This window comes from Theropithecus gelada, chromosome 14, assembly GCF_003255815.1.
Source record: "Theropithecus gelada isolate Dixy chromosome 14, Tgel_1.0, whole genome shotgun sequence".
Taxonomy (NCBI): domain Eukaryota; kingdom Metazoa; phylum Chordata; class Mammalia; order Primates; family Cercopithecidae; genus Theropithecus; species Theropithecus gelada.
Genome location: NC_037682.1, coordinates 38,240,911 through 38,255,112, shown reverse-complemented (window position 1 = coordinate 38,255,112; position 14,202 = coordinate 38,240,911). Strand labels below are relative to the sequence as shown.

The window sequence follows — 14,202 nt, the reverse complement described above, 5'->3', positions numbered from 1 at the left end:
ACATGCCAATATCATTCAATAGAGAAAGAACAATCTCTTTAACAAATTGTGCTGATGCAACTGAATACCCACATGCAAAGAATTAAATTGGACCCACAACTCATATCATATGCAAAAATTAATTCAAAATGAACAAATTATCTAAATATAAGAGTTAAAGTCATAAAACTCTTAGAAGAAAACATAGAGGTAAATCTTCATGGTTTTGGATTGGGCAGTGGATTCTTAGATATAACATTAAAAGCATGAGCTTACTATATAATTCCATTTATGGTAAATATCTAAAATAGGTAAATCTACAGAGACAGAAAGCAAGTTAGTGATTACCAATGTCTTGGGGAAGGGTAGAATGTAAAGAAACTGCTTTCTAAAATAAGAGGTTTTGATTTGGAGTAATAGAAACGTTTTGAAACTAGATAGGTAGAGGTGGTGGTTGCCGACATTGTGAATTTACTAAATGCCACTGAATTGTTCGCTTTAAAGTGATTCATTTTCTGTTACGTGAACTTCACCTCAATAAATCACTTTTTAAAATGCATTAAGCCAGTAAAACGATAACCTACAATTCCATATATACTTCTTTGCAAACTGTAAAATAGACTGATGTATAAAAGTACTCTCGTTGAGAGGAGAGGAAAAATGAGGAGATGTTAATTCTGAAATAGTGACTTTAGACAGAGAAAAGTCAGGTTCCTTTTCTCGCTCATAGTCATTATGGTAATTATTTCAACAAATGAAAAGTTTCCATTTCTCCCCACATATCAAATTCATTCTAACACATTTCCTCTGGCTTAGTGACAACCTGTTTAAACATGTGTTTCTTGCATTTTACAGACACACTTGGCAAGTGCAAGACAAAATCGATGCAAACAATGTGGCTTACACAACCGGGAAGCTAAGCTTTCACACTGATTATCCAGCCCTCCATCATCCACCTGGGGTAAGATGAGCTTCAGCATATTTTCCACAAAGCAGGCCAATGACCGATATCTTTTTGTATTTTGAGTCTAGAAGATTACATATTTCACCAGGTAGTTTGTCTTACATAAATTTTCTTTCTCCAAACACAATCCAAGCTCACAAAATCTCGGTACCTAAATCCTAAATATCTTCACCTTCCTAAAGGAGAGAATTTCATACATTTAAAACAACAATAACAACAACAACATTTCTTTGTTCTTCCTAGAAATTACTATTAGCGTTTTTTTGCTTTGCCAAGACAGATTTTAAGGTAGTAGTAAATCTTGAAGTCTTTCTGCACATATATTTCTAAGAAAGTTAAGAGAGAAAATGGAATCAGTAAACAAAATGTAGGGTTTCCCTCCAAGTCACATGGGCATCATTCATATCCATTAACTCCTGCTGCATTAAAACTCATTCTACTATAAAGACACATACACATGTATGTTTATTGCAGTACTGTTCACAATAGCAAAGATTTGGAAGCAACCCTAATGCCCATCAATGATAGACTGGATAAAGAAAATGTGGCACATAAATGCCATAGAATACTATGCAGCCATAAGAAAGGATGAGTTCAAGTCTTTTGCAGGGACATGGATGAGGCTGGAAACCATCATTCTCAGCAAACCAACACAGAAACAGAAAACCAAACACCACATGTTCTTGCTCATAAGTAGGAGGTGAACAATGAGAACACATGGACACAGGGAGGGGAACATCACACACTGGGGCCTGTCAGGGGGTTGCAGGGATAGGGGAGGGATAGCATTAAAAGAAATACCTAATGTAGATCACAGTTTGATAGGTGCAGAAACCACCATGGCACCTGTATATGTATGTAACAAACCTGCACATTCTGCACATGTATCCCAGAACTTAAAGTGTAACACAAAAAAATAATAACTCACTCCCTAACTTGATGGCTTAAGAAAACAGCCCTTTACTTAGCCCTTGTCTTTTCAATTTGGGCTGTATTCAGCTAGGCAGCTCCTGTCTTCAGTCACATACCTGCAATCAGTTTCTAAGTTGACTTGGGTCCGACTGACTTTCACTGAGATGGCTGGTTTCTGCTCCACTTGGTCTATTGACCACCAGTAGGCTAGCCCAGGTTTAATGCATATGGCAACTGGAAGAATTTTCAGACAGCTGCACAGCTTCTCAAGGCCTAGGTTAGTCACCTCTGCAATGTTATATTGGTCTAAGGAAGTAATAAATCTAGCCCACATTCAGGAGGTGAGGAAATAGACCCCTTATGGAGGAAGCTGCAAAAATGCATTACAAACTGTGTGACTACAAGGAACAGAATAGCAGTGGCTATTTTTGGAAACCATCCAACATCCCATCTATCAGATTCCTTGTCAACGAGGGAAATGCTCAGTGTGAAGCCACAAATCCCCAGGAGAATCTCTGGGTGGACATTCTTTCTCTACATTTTTACAAAAGTTTCATTTTACTAAATGAGCTACATTTTTACAAAACCTTCATTTTATTACACCAAAAATAAGTGGTTAGGAAACTACCTTCCTAAAGATATGCCATCCCTATTTTTAGAGCTAAATTCGACTATGTGAAATAACCACATAGAAATCTGTATCTTTAAAGGTAAATGAAAATTTGGGCAATTCTTAAGTTAACAAAGGAGAAATGGGCCAAAATCACAATTCGCCCATTTTTTTCATTATCTTCACTGAACATGTTTTATCTGCACCCTTGTTGTTACCGATTGTTCTCGCCAGTATTGGCTACACTAGTCTAGTATTTGACTTTACATGTTTTAAATTATTTTGTTGATTGTAAAACACCACATGATTTCTTTGAACTAAGTGGCAGTAAAATGACCCCCGTAGACACCTTTTGGGGTAAGGGTTGGGGGCAGGAGACACACCACGTGATTTTATTCTAAATGTGGCTCAGATTTTTCTAAAACCCTAGGGTTAAGAGCCAAATTAATCAGCTCAGCTCATCTTCCAAAGATAGATTAAGGGAGTTGGATGGAATAAGGACTAAAGAATGAGACTAGAAAACTAAAAGTTTTGTTTGAATTTTTAAGTTATCTTCTGTCTTTTAAGAATTTAAGTTTTGTTTCTGGGTTAAAATTCAAAGCCTAAGGAAAAGTGATCAAATGGCTACATAAATGTTCCTGAAGAACAATAGAATGCGTGACTTTTTCATAGCACATTATGCTATTTCAAAGCAATTTTACTTTCATTATTTTATCTGACTCTTCTTGATATTCCTTTAAGGTAGAAACACAAGATTCAACACTTTTTTTTTTTTTTTTTTTTTGAGACTGAGTCTCGCTCTGTCACCCAGGCTGCAGTGCAGTGGCGCCATCTCGGCTCACTGCAGGCTCTGCCTCCCGGGTTCACGCCATTCTCCTGCCTCAGTCTCCCCAGTAGCTGGGACTACAGGCACCTGCCATCTCGCCCAGCTAATTTTTTGTATATTTAGTAGAGACGGGGTTTCACCGTGTTAACCAGGATGGTCTCCATCTCCTGATCTCGTGATCCGCCCACCTCGGCCTCCCAAAGTGCTGGGATTACAGGCGTGAGCCGCCACCCCCGGCAAGATTCAATACTTTTATAGGGTAGCATTTGATTAAGGAGGAACTTGGACTTGAACCCAGGCCTCTATATAGTTTTCTGTCACACCACACAGATCCTGAGCTGGAATTTCCACTTATTATAATTTATGTAGTAAAATAGAATATTTATAGATTTTATCATACTTTACAAACTTCTTAAAGACAAGAATTGACTCACAGTTCTTCGTATCTCAATACTTTGTATCTCAATACTTACATGCACGTTGCATGTAATAGAGATGTCGTAGATATGCTATAAAGAGGCAAAGAAGTGCAACAAACTTGTACTTGTGTCCAGTAAATAAAACATTCAAACTAAGTGACTTGATAGGAGATTTTTAAATAATAGATGATTCCTAAAATGTCTAGATTCTACTAGAATAATAAAATATAGGCAACCTGTTTGTACTATTGTTCAAATTTCCATTTTGAATTATTCCAGGGGAGTTGTGCCAAGGTTTGATATTTTCAATAACAAATAGAACAAACCAATATATTTTTCTGTGCAGATGAAATAATCTGGAAAATGAGTTACCTGTTGAGAGTTCAGTTTGATCTATTTGGATTATGTGGGGCAGAGATAAGTCACCATATCTTTAATGAAACAGAGATGTTGCTTCACTCACTGTCTTTGCAGAAGTCACATGCTGCATTAAGTAACATTTAGAAGGAAAATATTTTGGGTTCTGAATGACTCACATGAAGTAAAATTGGGTTTTATACATTGACAGGCATATATTTGCCTTTTAACCTAGCAATAAAAGTTTTATCAGGCTCCATCATCTTTTTTCTATTGGAAGATTGTATTAAAAGTGTAACTGTACAAAAGAAAGTATTAACAGGCTTTGAGATATGTAAATAACATCAGCTAATCTTTTTAAAAATTAGCATTTGAAATATTCTGTCAGTTCATGATGGCAAAATCTAAAAGGATTTAAAGAACACTGTGATCCTCCAAAAACAAAGTTATGCTATTGTTTTGCTACTCTGACCAGTTCCTTCCTCAAAAAAAAAAAAAAAAATCATAATCCTATATAACACCACTGGCCTAATACTTTGCAGCTCAGTTCCGACTACATTACTTTCGTATTCAAAAGGCTTCAGTGAATTCCCTCTATGCACAAGTACAAAAGCCCTTCATCTGATATTTAAGACTCTCCATCATGAGGCCTCAAATGGCCCTTCCAACCTGATTCACTCTTTCTATTTATGGCCCTCTGCTGTAGCCAGACTTTTTATTACCCAGTGAACTGTGCATTTTTGCACATCATTATTTCTGTCACCTGATTTGCTTTCTCGTTCTATTCTGCATAACCCAAATCTCATCTATTCTCCTTTGTCTAACTTACCCGCCTCTTCCCCTGGAAATCCTTCCCTGCCTACTCTAACATCAAGTGCTCCATCTCTGCAGCTCTTACAAGCTGTGCTTTTTGTTTGCTAATGAGCATTATCATGCCTGCATCTATGTCTTCAACTGTAACATGTTTGAACTATACAGTATTGATTATAAGCAACGTTTTTCTTCCCAACTGTTTTCCAATAACATAAGAGAGACAAAAACAAAAAAAGGTTTGTTGGCTTTGGTTTATTCATAGCCTTTTGAATCTTTAACACAGTATCAAAAAATGGTGCATGCGTATTATTTTATTTTATTGAAGATTATTTAATTCTAATAATTAACATTTAATTTAATATTTATTTAATAATGCATATTTTCTTTTTGTAGGTTCAGCTTCTTCACTGCATAAAGCAAACAGTCACAGGGGGTGATTCAGAAATTGTAGATGGGTTTAATGTGTGCCAAAAGCTAAAACAAAATAATCCTCAGGCATTTCAGATTTTATCCTCTACCTTCGTGGACTTTACAGACATTGGAGTGGATTACTGTGATTTTTCTGTACAATCAAAACACAAAATTATAGAGTAAGTACTACTTATAAATTTCCCATAGCAATAAAACAATTGACAGCAAAACTACATTAATCTAAAGTTTAAACAGAACAAAATTTCAGTGAACTTCAGAGCTTTATTTTTATTAACATTTAACCCAATTTTAGAGTGATAGTATTTTCACTATAATATTTTTTATCAAATTACATAAAATTTATTCCTAACTAATATTAGAGGAAAAGTAACTAAGATTTCACATATACTTCATTTTTTGAATATAAGTTCTACATAGCTATAATCAATGTGATTATACTAGTCAGAAAGCTTTTGGCCAGAAGTGAAATAATATAACTCAAAATAGGTTGATCCAAGAGTTAAACAATGTCACCTGATATTGGTCCCTTTTTTCTTCTCAGCTTTGCAATCTTCTATGTTGGCTTTATTTTCAAAGATGATCAGCAGAAGCTCCAAGTTTTCATTGTCCTTAGAGCTAGTAATCACACCACAAAGAACGCTTTTATTTCCCAATACCTACAATAAAGCTAGATGACCCACTCCCTAATTTCTGTCCAAGTCTATCCCTGAACCAATCATCATGGTCAATGGGTTAGAGAATCCTGATTGTCCATGCCTGGATCACATGTTCAACTGTGGAGCAGGGTCAGCCTCATTTGAACCACACCGACTGAGAATGAAACAGGGAGACTCCCCAAAGAGATGCTAAGCCAACAAAGATCATATATTACCTACACAGAACATTTTGTGTTCTCCCTTTCTTTTTATTAAATATTATTTTATCATGATTTTTCCAAGTACCTACAAAGGCCACAAATTTATCCTTTTATTTGCAAATTATCTTACATTTTGTTTCGACAACAGTTTATTTAATAATACCTCAATTAATTTTGGTAGGGGGGTATAATTTTAGAATTGAGTTTAAATTTTTCCATTAAGAGAAACAGCCAAATGGTATGAAAATAAACTCATTTAGAAAATAATTAAATCCCCAGAACATTAATTTATTCATTCAACAAATATTTATTGAGACCAGCCACTTTTCTTGGTGCTTGGAATACATCAGTGGACAAAACAACGATTTCTCCCCTCATACAGCTTATACTCTAATGGGGGAGGGAAATTTTAAAGATTTTTAAACAGATGAGCATATTATAATAAATGTTAAAAACTGTTAAGTGCTTAACAAAAAAAGGAAAAGCATAGCAAGATAAGGGGAATCTGTAGGGCTTAGCAAGGATGGAACTTGCATTATTAAACAGTGTGGTGAGGGAAAGCTTTACTGAGATTTGAGCAAACACTTAAAGGAGTGAGGGAGTTTTCAAAAGAGAAGCAGTTTCCCAAAACTGCTAGAACAAAAGTTCTAAGAGGGTCCTAAGAACATGTCTGCGGTGTTCAAGGAACAGCAAGCAGACCAGTGTGACTGGAACAGAGTGAAGGAGGCAAGTATTAGGGGAGGAAGTCGGATGGGGACAAGTTCCTGTAGAGTCTTGTTAGCAAATTATAACGGTAATATTTACTCTGAGTGAAACAAGAAGCTGCTGCAAGATCCTGATCAAAGGAAAAACTTTTATATTTTAAATGGGTCACCCTGACTGCTAGAAAGAGCAAGGATAGTAGCAGGAAGACCAGCTAGGAAGCTAGTGCATGACTCCAGACTAGCAATGGTGGTGCCTTCAACGTGAGTGGCTGGAGTGACAGCAGTGGTGGTTTAGAGAAGGGTCAGTTTTTGGTTACAATTTGCATGTATAAACAGATCGTTTTCCTGAAAGATTGGAGGAAGCGTCTGAGAAAAAGATAGACGCCAAGAATGAAATTCTAGTTCAGAATAAACCTGAGACATTTTCTGAGAGTTCACTCATCAAGGTGAAAAGGAAATAACTGGAGACTCTTAGTTATAACGTGACAGGTTTTTATGTTTTTTGGTTTTTTTTTTTTTTTTTTTTTTTTGTATTTTTTTTGAGACGGAGTCTCGCTCTGTCGCCCAGGCTGGAATGCAGTGGCGCGATCTCCGCTCACTGCAAGCTCCGCCTCCCGGGTTAACGCCATTCTCCTGCCTCAGCCTCCCGAGTAGCTGGGACTACAGGCGCCCGCCAGCACACCCCACGAATTTTTTTTTTTTAATTTTTATTTTTATTTTTAGTAGAGACAGGATTTCACCGTGTTCGCCAGGATGGTCTCCATCTCCTGACCTCGTGATCCGCCCACCTCGGCATCCCAAAGTGCTGGGATTACAGGCGTGAGCCACCATGCCTGGCCAACGTGACAGTTTTAACTAGTCAAATATTACCTTAAAATTCATGACAAATCAAAATTTTGTTGAGACACAATATGATTACAGATTCTGCAAGGTTAGTGAACAGAGGTAAGAAACATAGCTATAGATTAGATTAACTGAATGACCACCGTGTGGCTCATGACTTGGCTTTGATATTTTCTGAAGTAAAATTTCAAAATTCGGCCATCTGTGAGGTCTCAGGAACAACCCCCTGGAGAATAAATATCAAGTGGTTAACATTAATTCACTTAAAAGTATATTTTCAACAACAGGAAATGAAACAAAGTGTTCTCAGTTAACAGAGGGCCTCCATCTCCTAAGTGTTTGGGTTAATTTAATTTACTTTGCAATTAAATTTTTAAATTTGTATGTCCTAGTACAAAAATGTCTTTTATGTTGCTGACTGAATTAGTTATAATTCAGTACAAAGAAAAATAAACCAATAAAGAAACGAGCAAAAATAATGACAGTGAGACTCAACTATCCTATCAATTACAAATTCAATCACGTAAATTCAAGTCTTTTACCTGCCAGCTGTGTAATCTCTTATGTGATTATTTACCCGTGCTGATCCACAGTATATTTTCCAGTTAAAAAAAAAAGAAAACAAAATATACTACCACACATGATTGAAGTAGGAATTGCAGAGTTAATATATGGAAGCCCCTACTATTGCGCCTAGTTTAGAAAATGCAAAATAAATTTTAGCTAGCTATAATATGCATGAAGTCCAACACACTCACTGGGGAGAGATTCCTATTTCAGGTCTGAGTTTCTAGAAACCAAAGCAAACAGAATATAATCAGTTACAAGGCAAGATGCTTTTGAAGTCTGAAATAAATTTTTCCTGCAGATTCTCATAAATTACGACATGGTAGACAACACTGTAGTGGCATTCCCATAACAAATGCAAGTTCCATAAAACATTGTATCTATCATTGAGGCAGAATGCTGCCACTAGTGAGGAGTACTCACAACACAAACTGTAGAAGATCATTTTAAAGTCCTTTCTTTGGTTGTTTTTTGTTGGCATCATTGATAATGTTTTGCTTTTGCTGGTTCGCAGCCACTATGTTGTTGGTTTAAGTTTACTTAATTTGTCCTTTATGTATAGCTAATATATAGCCAGTTACTCCCATCTTTTGTGGCTTTTTACCTTTCCTCAGCATGCAAACTTACATTAGACCCTGTTGTTCTGTTATTAGGCATCAAATTTCTTGCTAACATTCAATTTTGCATTGTAGGTTGGTCTTCAAGATAGCAGCTACCCATCTCCTCTAACATTCTTCAATCCTCAGAATAATGTCCCCTCTATATCTTATAACAAAATTTGCTTTCCATTCCTCTATTATTGCTGAGAATGCTAAATAATAAAATTGTGTCTTGTTTTCTCAGGTAAACAGTAGGTAAAAGAAAGCAGGGACTGTGTTACACCATAAACACAAAAACAGTTGATTACTTTTCTATATAGGTAAACTCTTAAAAATGAAAACCTAATCTAGTATACCATGAGGCATCCAATTCTGACTGTCATTACATTTATTAATCACAAAATTCCTTTCACTGATACATGAGGATATACCCAAGGACTCTAGAATAGTTAGCTCAAAATTAGCATAACTATTCAAATCAAGGAGCTATGGTAATAGTGGGAAAAAAATAAAGCAGATCTTGAGGGTGACTGAAACAGATGACCCCCCAGAAGTTCCAAAGTCATGACATCCTTTGGTGGATGACACAGACGATAATATTATATGTACAGAACACATAACAAGAACCAAAAAAAAAAAAGAGGAAAAGTGGGTCAGAAGCCGTAAGGCTAGAATCTTGAAGGTAATATCAACAGGCAAATGGCCTCAGATACCGTGACAGAGGTCTTAAACCAGCAGCATGAACTCTAAGAGGGTAATTGAAAGGTCGTGTACTCTCTGTTCCACTAAATCCTAGAGGTCTTTTCTGCTGACTTACCTTCTATCTGATTCTTTGTACATAAAGCTGTATCCAAAAGGCTCAGAATTCTTGATTTATGTGAAAGTATGTGGAAGCGGGTAGGGTACTGCATTACCTAGTGAGTCACATTTGTATTGTTATTAATACATGTAAACTTACATTTTAGGAGTCTAAGAGCCTTTTTGAAAGCCTGTTCCTTCCTTTTACTTTCTTTCCCAGTATGGATTCAATAGGTAGTTTTCAGGCCTTACCCAGTAAGCAAAAAATTGGTGCTAATCACCAACTGTTGAGTTTACCATTACAATTGCCATTTGGCCCAGAGCCACCATGCACAAGGGGCCCTGATAGTCACAATTTGTACTTCACTGTCAATGGCATCTTTCCCCATTTGCTGATAATATTCACTAAATGTAACCCAGACCCCAAACCAAGGTCACCAAACCCAGGTATATATGATAATGTGTTTGGTCTGACTGACCAAGCCTGGGCCCTGGTCAGTTGTTGGTTCTCATTACCACTTCCTGTGCTTGTCCTTCTAGGATGCTGCTCCCAGGAGTAATCCTAGGCACTTTGCCACCATCCTTGACCACCTTCAGTTTGCATGCCTTCATCCTGTTTCTACCTAAAGAAAAGATAAAGTTGATCGACACTTTAAAACTGTCTGAAGGTCCACCTTCCCAATAAGCTATAAAACAGTTTCCTCTTTTTGCCTCTGTATCTGGGTGATGTTCATGTCTTGCTAATTATAACCACCAAAGCTCAAATCTAAGAAATAATGTTCTTTCCTTATTTATTTATTTATGTATTTATTTATTTTTGAGACAGAGTCATACTCTGTTGCCAAGGCTGGAGTGTGGTGGTGCAATCTTGGCTCACTGTAACCTCTGGCACCTAGGTACAAGCAGGTGCCTGCCACCACGCCCAAGTAGGTGGGATTACAGGCATGTGCCACCATGCCCAGCTTTTTTTTCTGTGTTTTTAGTAGAGACAGGGTTTTGCCATGTTGACCAGGCTGGCCTCGAACTCCTGACCTCAACTGCCTTGCCCACCTTGGCCTCCCAAAGTGCAGGGATCGCAGGTGTGAGCCACCGTGCCCGACCTTCTTTCCTTTTATTAAAAGCTGTATTACCTTACATTGGCATGGCGATAATCCATATTTTAAGAAAGAGAATAGAGATCACAACATTAAGAGCTCTCAAATTACTTAAAAACAAAACAAAACAAAAACCTTAGTGCCCTCCCAAGGTACTAAAAAATATAGAGAGTGACATGTGCAACAAATATTTATTAACTGCCTGTTATGTCCAGGCTCTATGTTGAATGCTAGGAATACAACATTAAATGAGATATAGCACTGTCTTCTGGAAGCCTCAATACTAAGATAGGTAGGATGAGTAAATAGATGGAAAGAATATACCTCAGGCTAGTCCCTTCTTTTCTCATGCTTCAGTTTTCCCACCTGTAAACTAAGGATTGAATTAGAATCATGCATTTCAAACCATTTTAAAAATAGAATTTTCTTCCCATCATACCCCCCAAATAAAACCATCACACTTAGAACCTTAATAAATGAAACACATAGAACAATTGACCTATAAATTTGTGACATGAAAGGATTTTAATACCTGTTTCAAATAACAAAGAGTGAATGACTTTAACCAAGCATGACAAAATTTTTAACTTGAATCTCTCAGTAATACTTATTTTAATTTAAGTTGAATTCTCCTGGCACTGAAGTAGTAAGATTTAGAAAAAAATCTAAATGAATGAATGAAAAAACAAGGAATACACTGTACCACAGGTAGCCTTAAGATCTTCTGTACATGTATTTGGATTTTTTAATATGGTGTTTCAAAAATATCTTTGAAGAGGAATTGACCCTTATCAATGTAAATAGATATTTCATGAATTATATATTAACTTTTTCTCTTAATAAAACAGGTTAGATGATAAAGGCCAAGTGGTTCGCATCAACTTCAATAATGCAACTAGGGACACAGTATTTGATGTGCCTGTTGAAAGAGTTCAACCTTTTTATGCTGCTCTGAAGGAGTTTATTGACCTCACGAACAGCAAAGAATCCAAGTTTACCTTCAAGATGAATCCAGGTCAGTGAATACATTTTCTCAAACAACCAAAAGCATGGATTTTCTTCAACCTTTACCATCTAGAATTATATCCAGAGCAGTTTTTCTCAGGTATCACATAGAACACCGACAACAGAATCTTGGTGAGCAACTGACTTGCTTAAGTAGTGGACTCCTGGCCCTCATTGAGGCTTATGCTTAATTATTCTATCATGATAAACAAATAAAAATATCCTCATGACTCTTATTCTTAACACACACAAGTAATGCTTACTCATTGGGCTTACTAATGGAGACAGTACTACCTGAAATAAAGTAGTACCTAAAGTATTCCAGTTACTTGAAATTAAAAAAGCAGAAAGCATTATATTTTTTCTGGACCATCTCTACTCAGTAAAGTGCCATCAAACCTGAGGCTTTTGGCATCTACAGTAAAAGGCGTAATTTCTCTCTGCTGTTGATTTGGCCAAATGGAAGATTCTTTTCCTTTGTATATACTTTTAATTGATCTTTGGTGTAATAAGTTAATATGAATCTCCATAAATCCATTGCCATGCAGTCATAGCAGGTTAATTTTAAAAATGGCAACATATAAAATGAAAACATTATGGGGGGGAAAAATACAAAAAAATACAAGTTAGAATCCAAGCTTCAACTATTTAATGGCAGTGTAGTTTTGGGTAAATTCCTCAATTTTTAAAAGCTTCGGTTTCTTCATGTGTGAAAAGATGAGAGAATACTTTCTTTTCAGGATTATTATAAGGCTTCGAAATAATATTACATAAAATACTAGGCACACAGAAGACAAACCAAGAATGTCACTATCCTTTTTATTTTCTGAAGCTGTTAAACTGAGAAGAAACATTTCTTTTTCTTTTCTTCTTTTTTGGGTTTTTTTTTTCTTTTTTTTGGTTGTTTTTTTGTTGTTGTTTTTTTTTTTTTTGAGACTGAGTCTCTTTCTGTCACCCAGGCTGGAGTGCAGTGGCCTGATCTCAGCTCACTGCAAGCTCTGCCTCCCGGGTTCACGTCTCAGCCTCCCCAGTAGCTGGGACTACAGGCACCTGCCACCACACCCAGCTAATTTTTTTCATATTTTTAGTAGAGACAGGGTTTCACCGTGTTAGCCAGGACAGTCTCGATCTCCTGACCTCATGATCTGCCCACTTCAGACTCCCAAAGTGCTGGGATTACAGGCATAAGCCACCGCGCCGGCTGAAGAAATATTTCTAATCAGGTATGGATCAGTCAAAAAGATACAGATGTTTTACACAGAGATAATATTTTAAGTAAGAATGATTAAAGTACCTTCAGGAGACTATCAGGCTAGGTAGTTGAATTGTCATTAGGCCTAAAGCAGTTTGCATCCAGTGGCCTGATTTGTGTGGAAAAGCAAATGTGCAATTTCATGTAAAGAAATAAGCGATAATTCTTGATGTGAACCAAGTAGCAGCTGTGTTTTGCATGTTACATTTTCTAGCTCTGTAAGTCATTGAAACGCACAATTATTCATACTGAAAAAAATCTTTTCTTTAGGTGACGTGATTACTTTTGATAACTGGCGCTTACTTCATGGCCGACGTAGCTATGAAGCAGGAACTGAGATATCCCGCCATCTAGAAGGAGCTTATGCTGACTGGGATGTGGTCCTGTCAAGGCTTCGTATCTTAAGGCAGAGGGTCGAGAATGGAAACTGAAGTCTCCTGTAGATAATTTTAGTAAGATTCCAATAAGTATATTTTGTAAGATATGACACATTATTCACAGACCATGATTTTGTCATTTACATATAATTTCCTTAACAATGAACATGTAACTTCTCTCACAAGAGTACTCTTTACTTTGTAATCATATACAATGTCAACTTTTTAGATGTTTCACCACTCTTTTGCAAATAAAGCATCTTTTCTGCTCTGTTGCATGCCTAGTCTAATTTCTTTTGCCCATATATGAGTATCTCCAGAATGTCTACAAATAGTTTTTGTAGCAAATGAAGCATTCCTTCAAATAAGCCTTTCGTTTCAAATAAAACTTGTCTCAAAACATGCTTTTACCCTGTTGCCTGTAGGATCTCAATTTGCAAGACTGCACATGACCATGTTTAGCATGCTTGGAAAAAGGGTTTATATTTCCAAAGATCTGTTGTATGCACTTTTATTATAGAATTCTATTATCCAAATTTCCAGACCTCACCAATTTAGTGATTCCAACATTTTCTTTTACTACCTAAATTATGACATCGAAACATGACGAATAAAGAGAAAATCTAGTCTCACTAATTTTTTTTTTTTTTTTTTTGAGACAGAGTTTCCCTCTTGTTGCCCAGGCTGGAGTGCAATGGTGCGATCTCAGCTCACTGCAACCTCCACCTCCCGGGTTCAAGCAACTCTCCTGCCTCAGCCTCCCAAGTAGCTGGGATTACAGGCGCTTGACACCAC

The 14,202-nt window shown here is 36.7% G+C and overlaps 1 protein-coding gene across 1 annotated transcript in view; it reads left to right on the top strand.

Annotated features, from left to right (window-relative positions):
* The window catches only part of BBOX1 (gamma-butyrobetaine hydroxylase 1), a 92,030-nt gene extending 78,216 nt beyond the window's left edge, over positions 1-13,814 (top strand). Inside the window, exons 6-9 of the mRNA XM_025358175.1 lie at positions 835-940; positions 5,274-5,470; positions 11,622-11,788; positions 13,301-13,814. Of these exons, the coding sequence (XP_025213960.1) occupies positions 835-940; positions 5,274-5,470; positions 11,622-11,788; positions 13,301-13,461 (631 nt within the window). The 3' untranslated portion in view covers positions 13,462-13,814. The remainder of the gene's footprint in view (positions 1-834; positions 941-5,273; positions 5,471-11,621; positions 11,789-13,300) is intronic.
* The last annotated feature ends 388 nt before the right edge of the window (positions 13,815-14,202 follow it).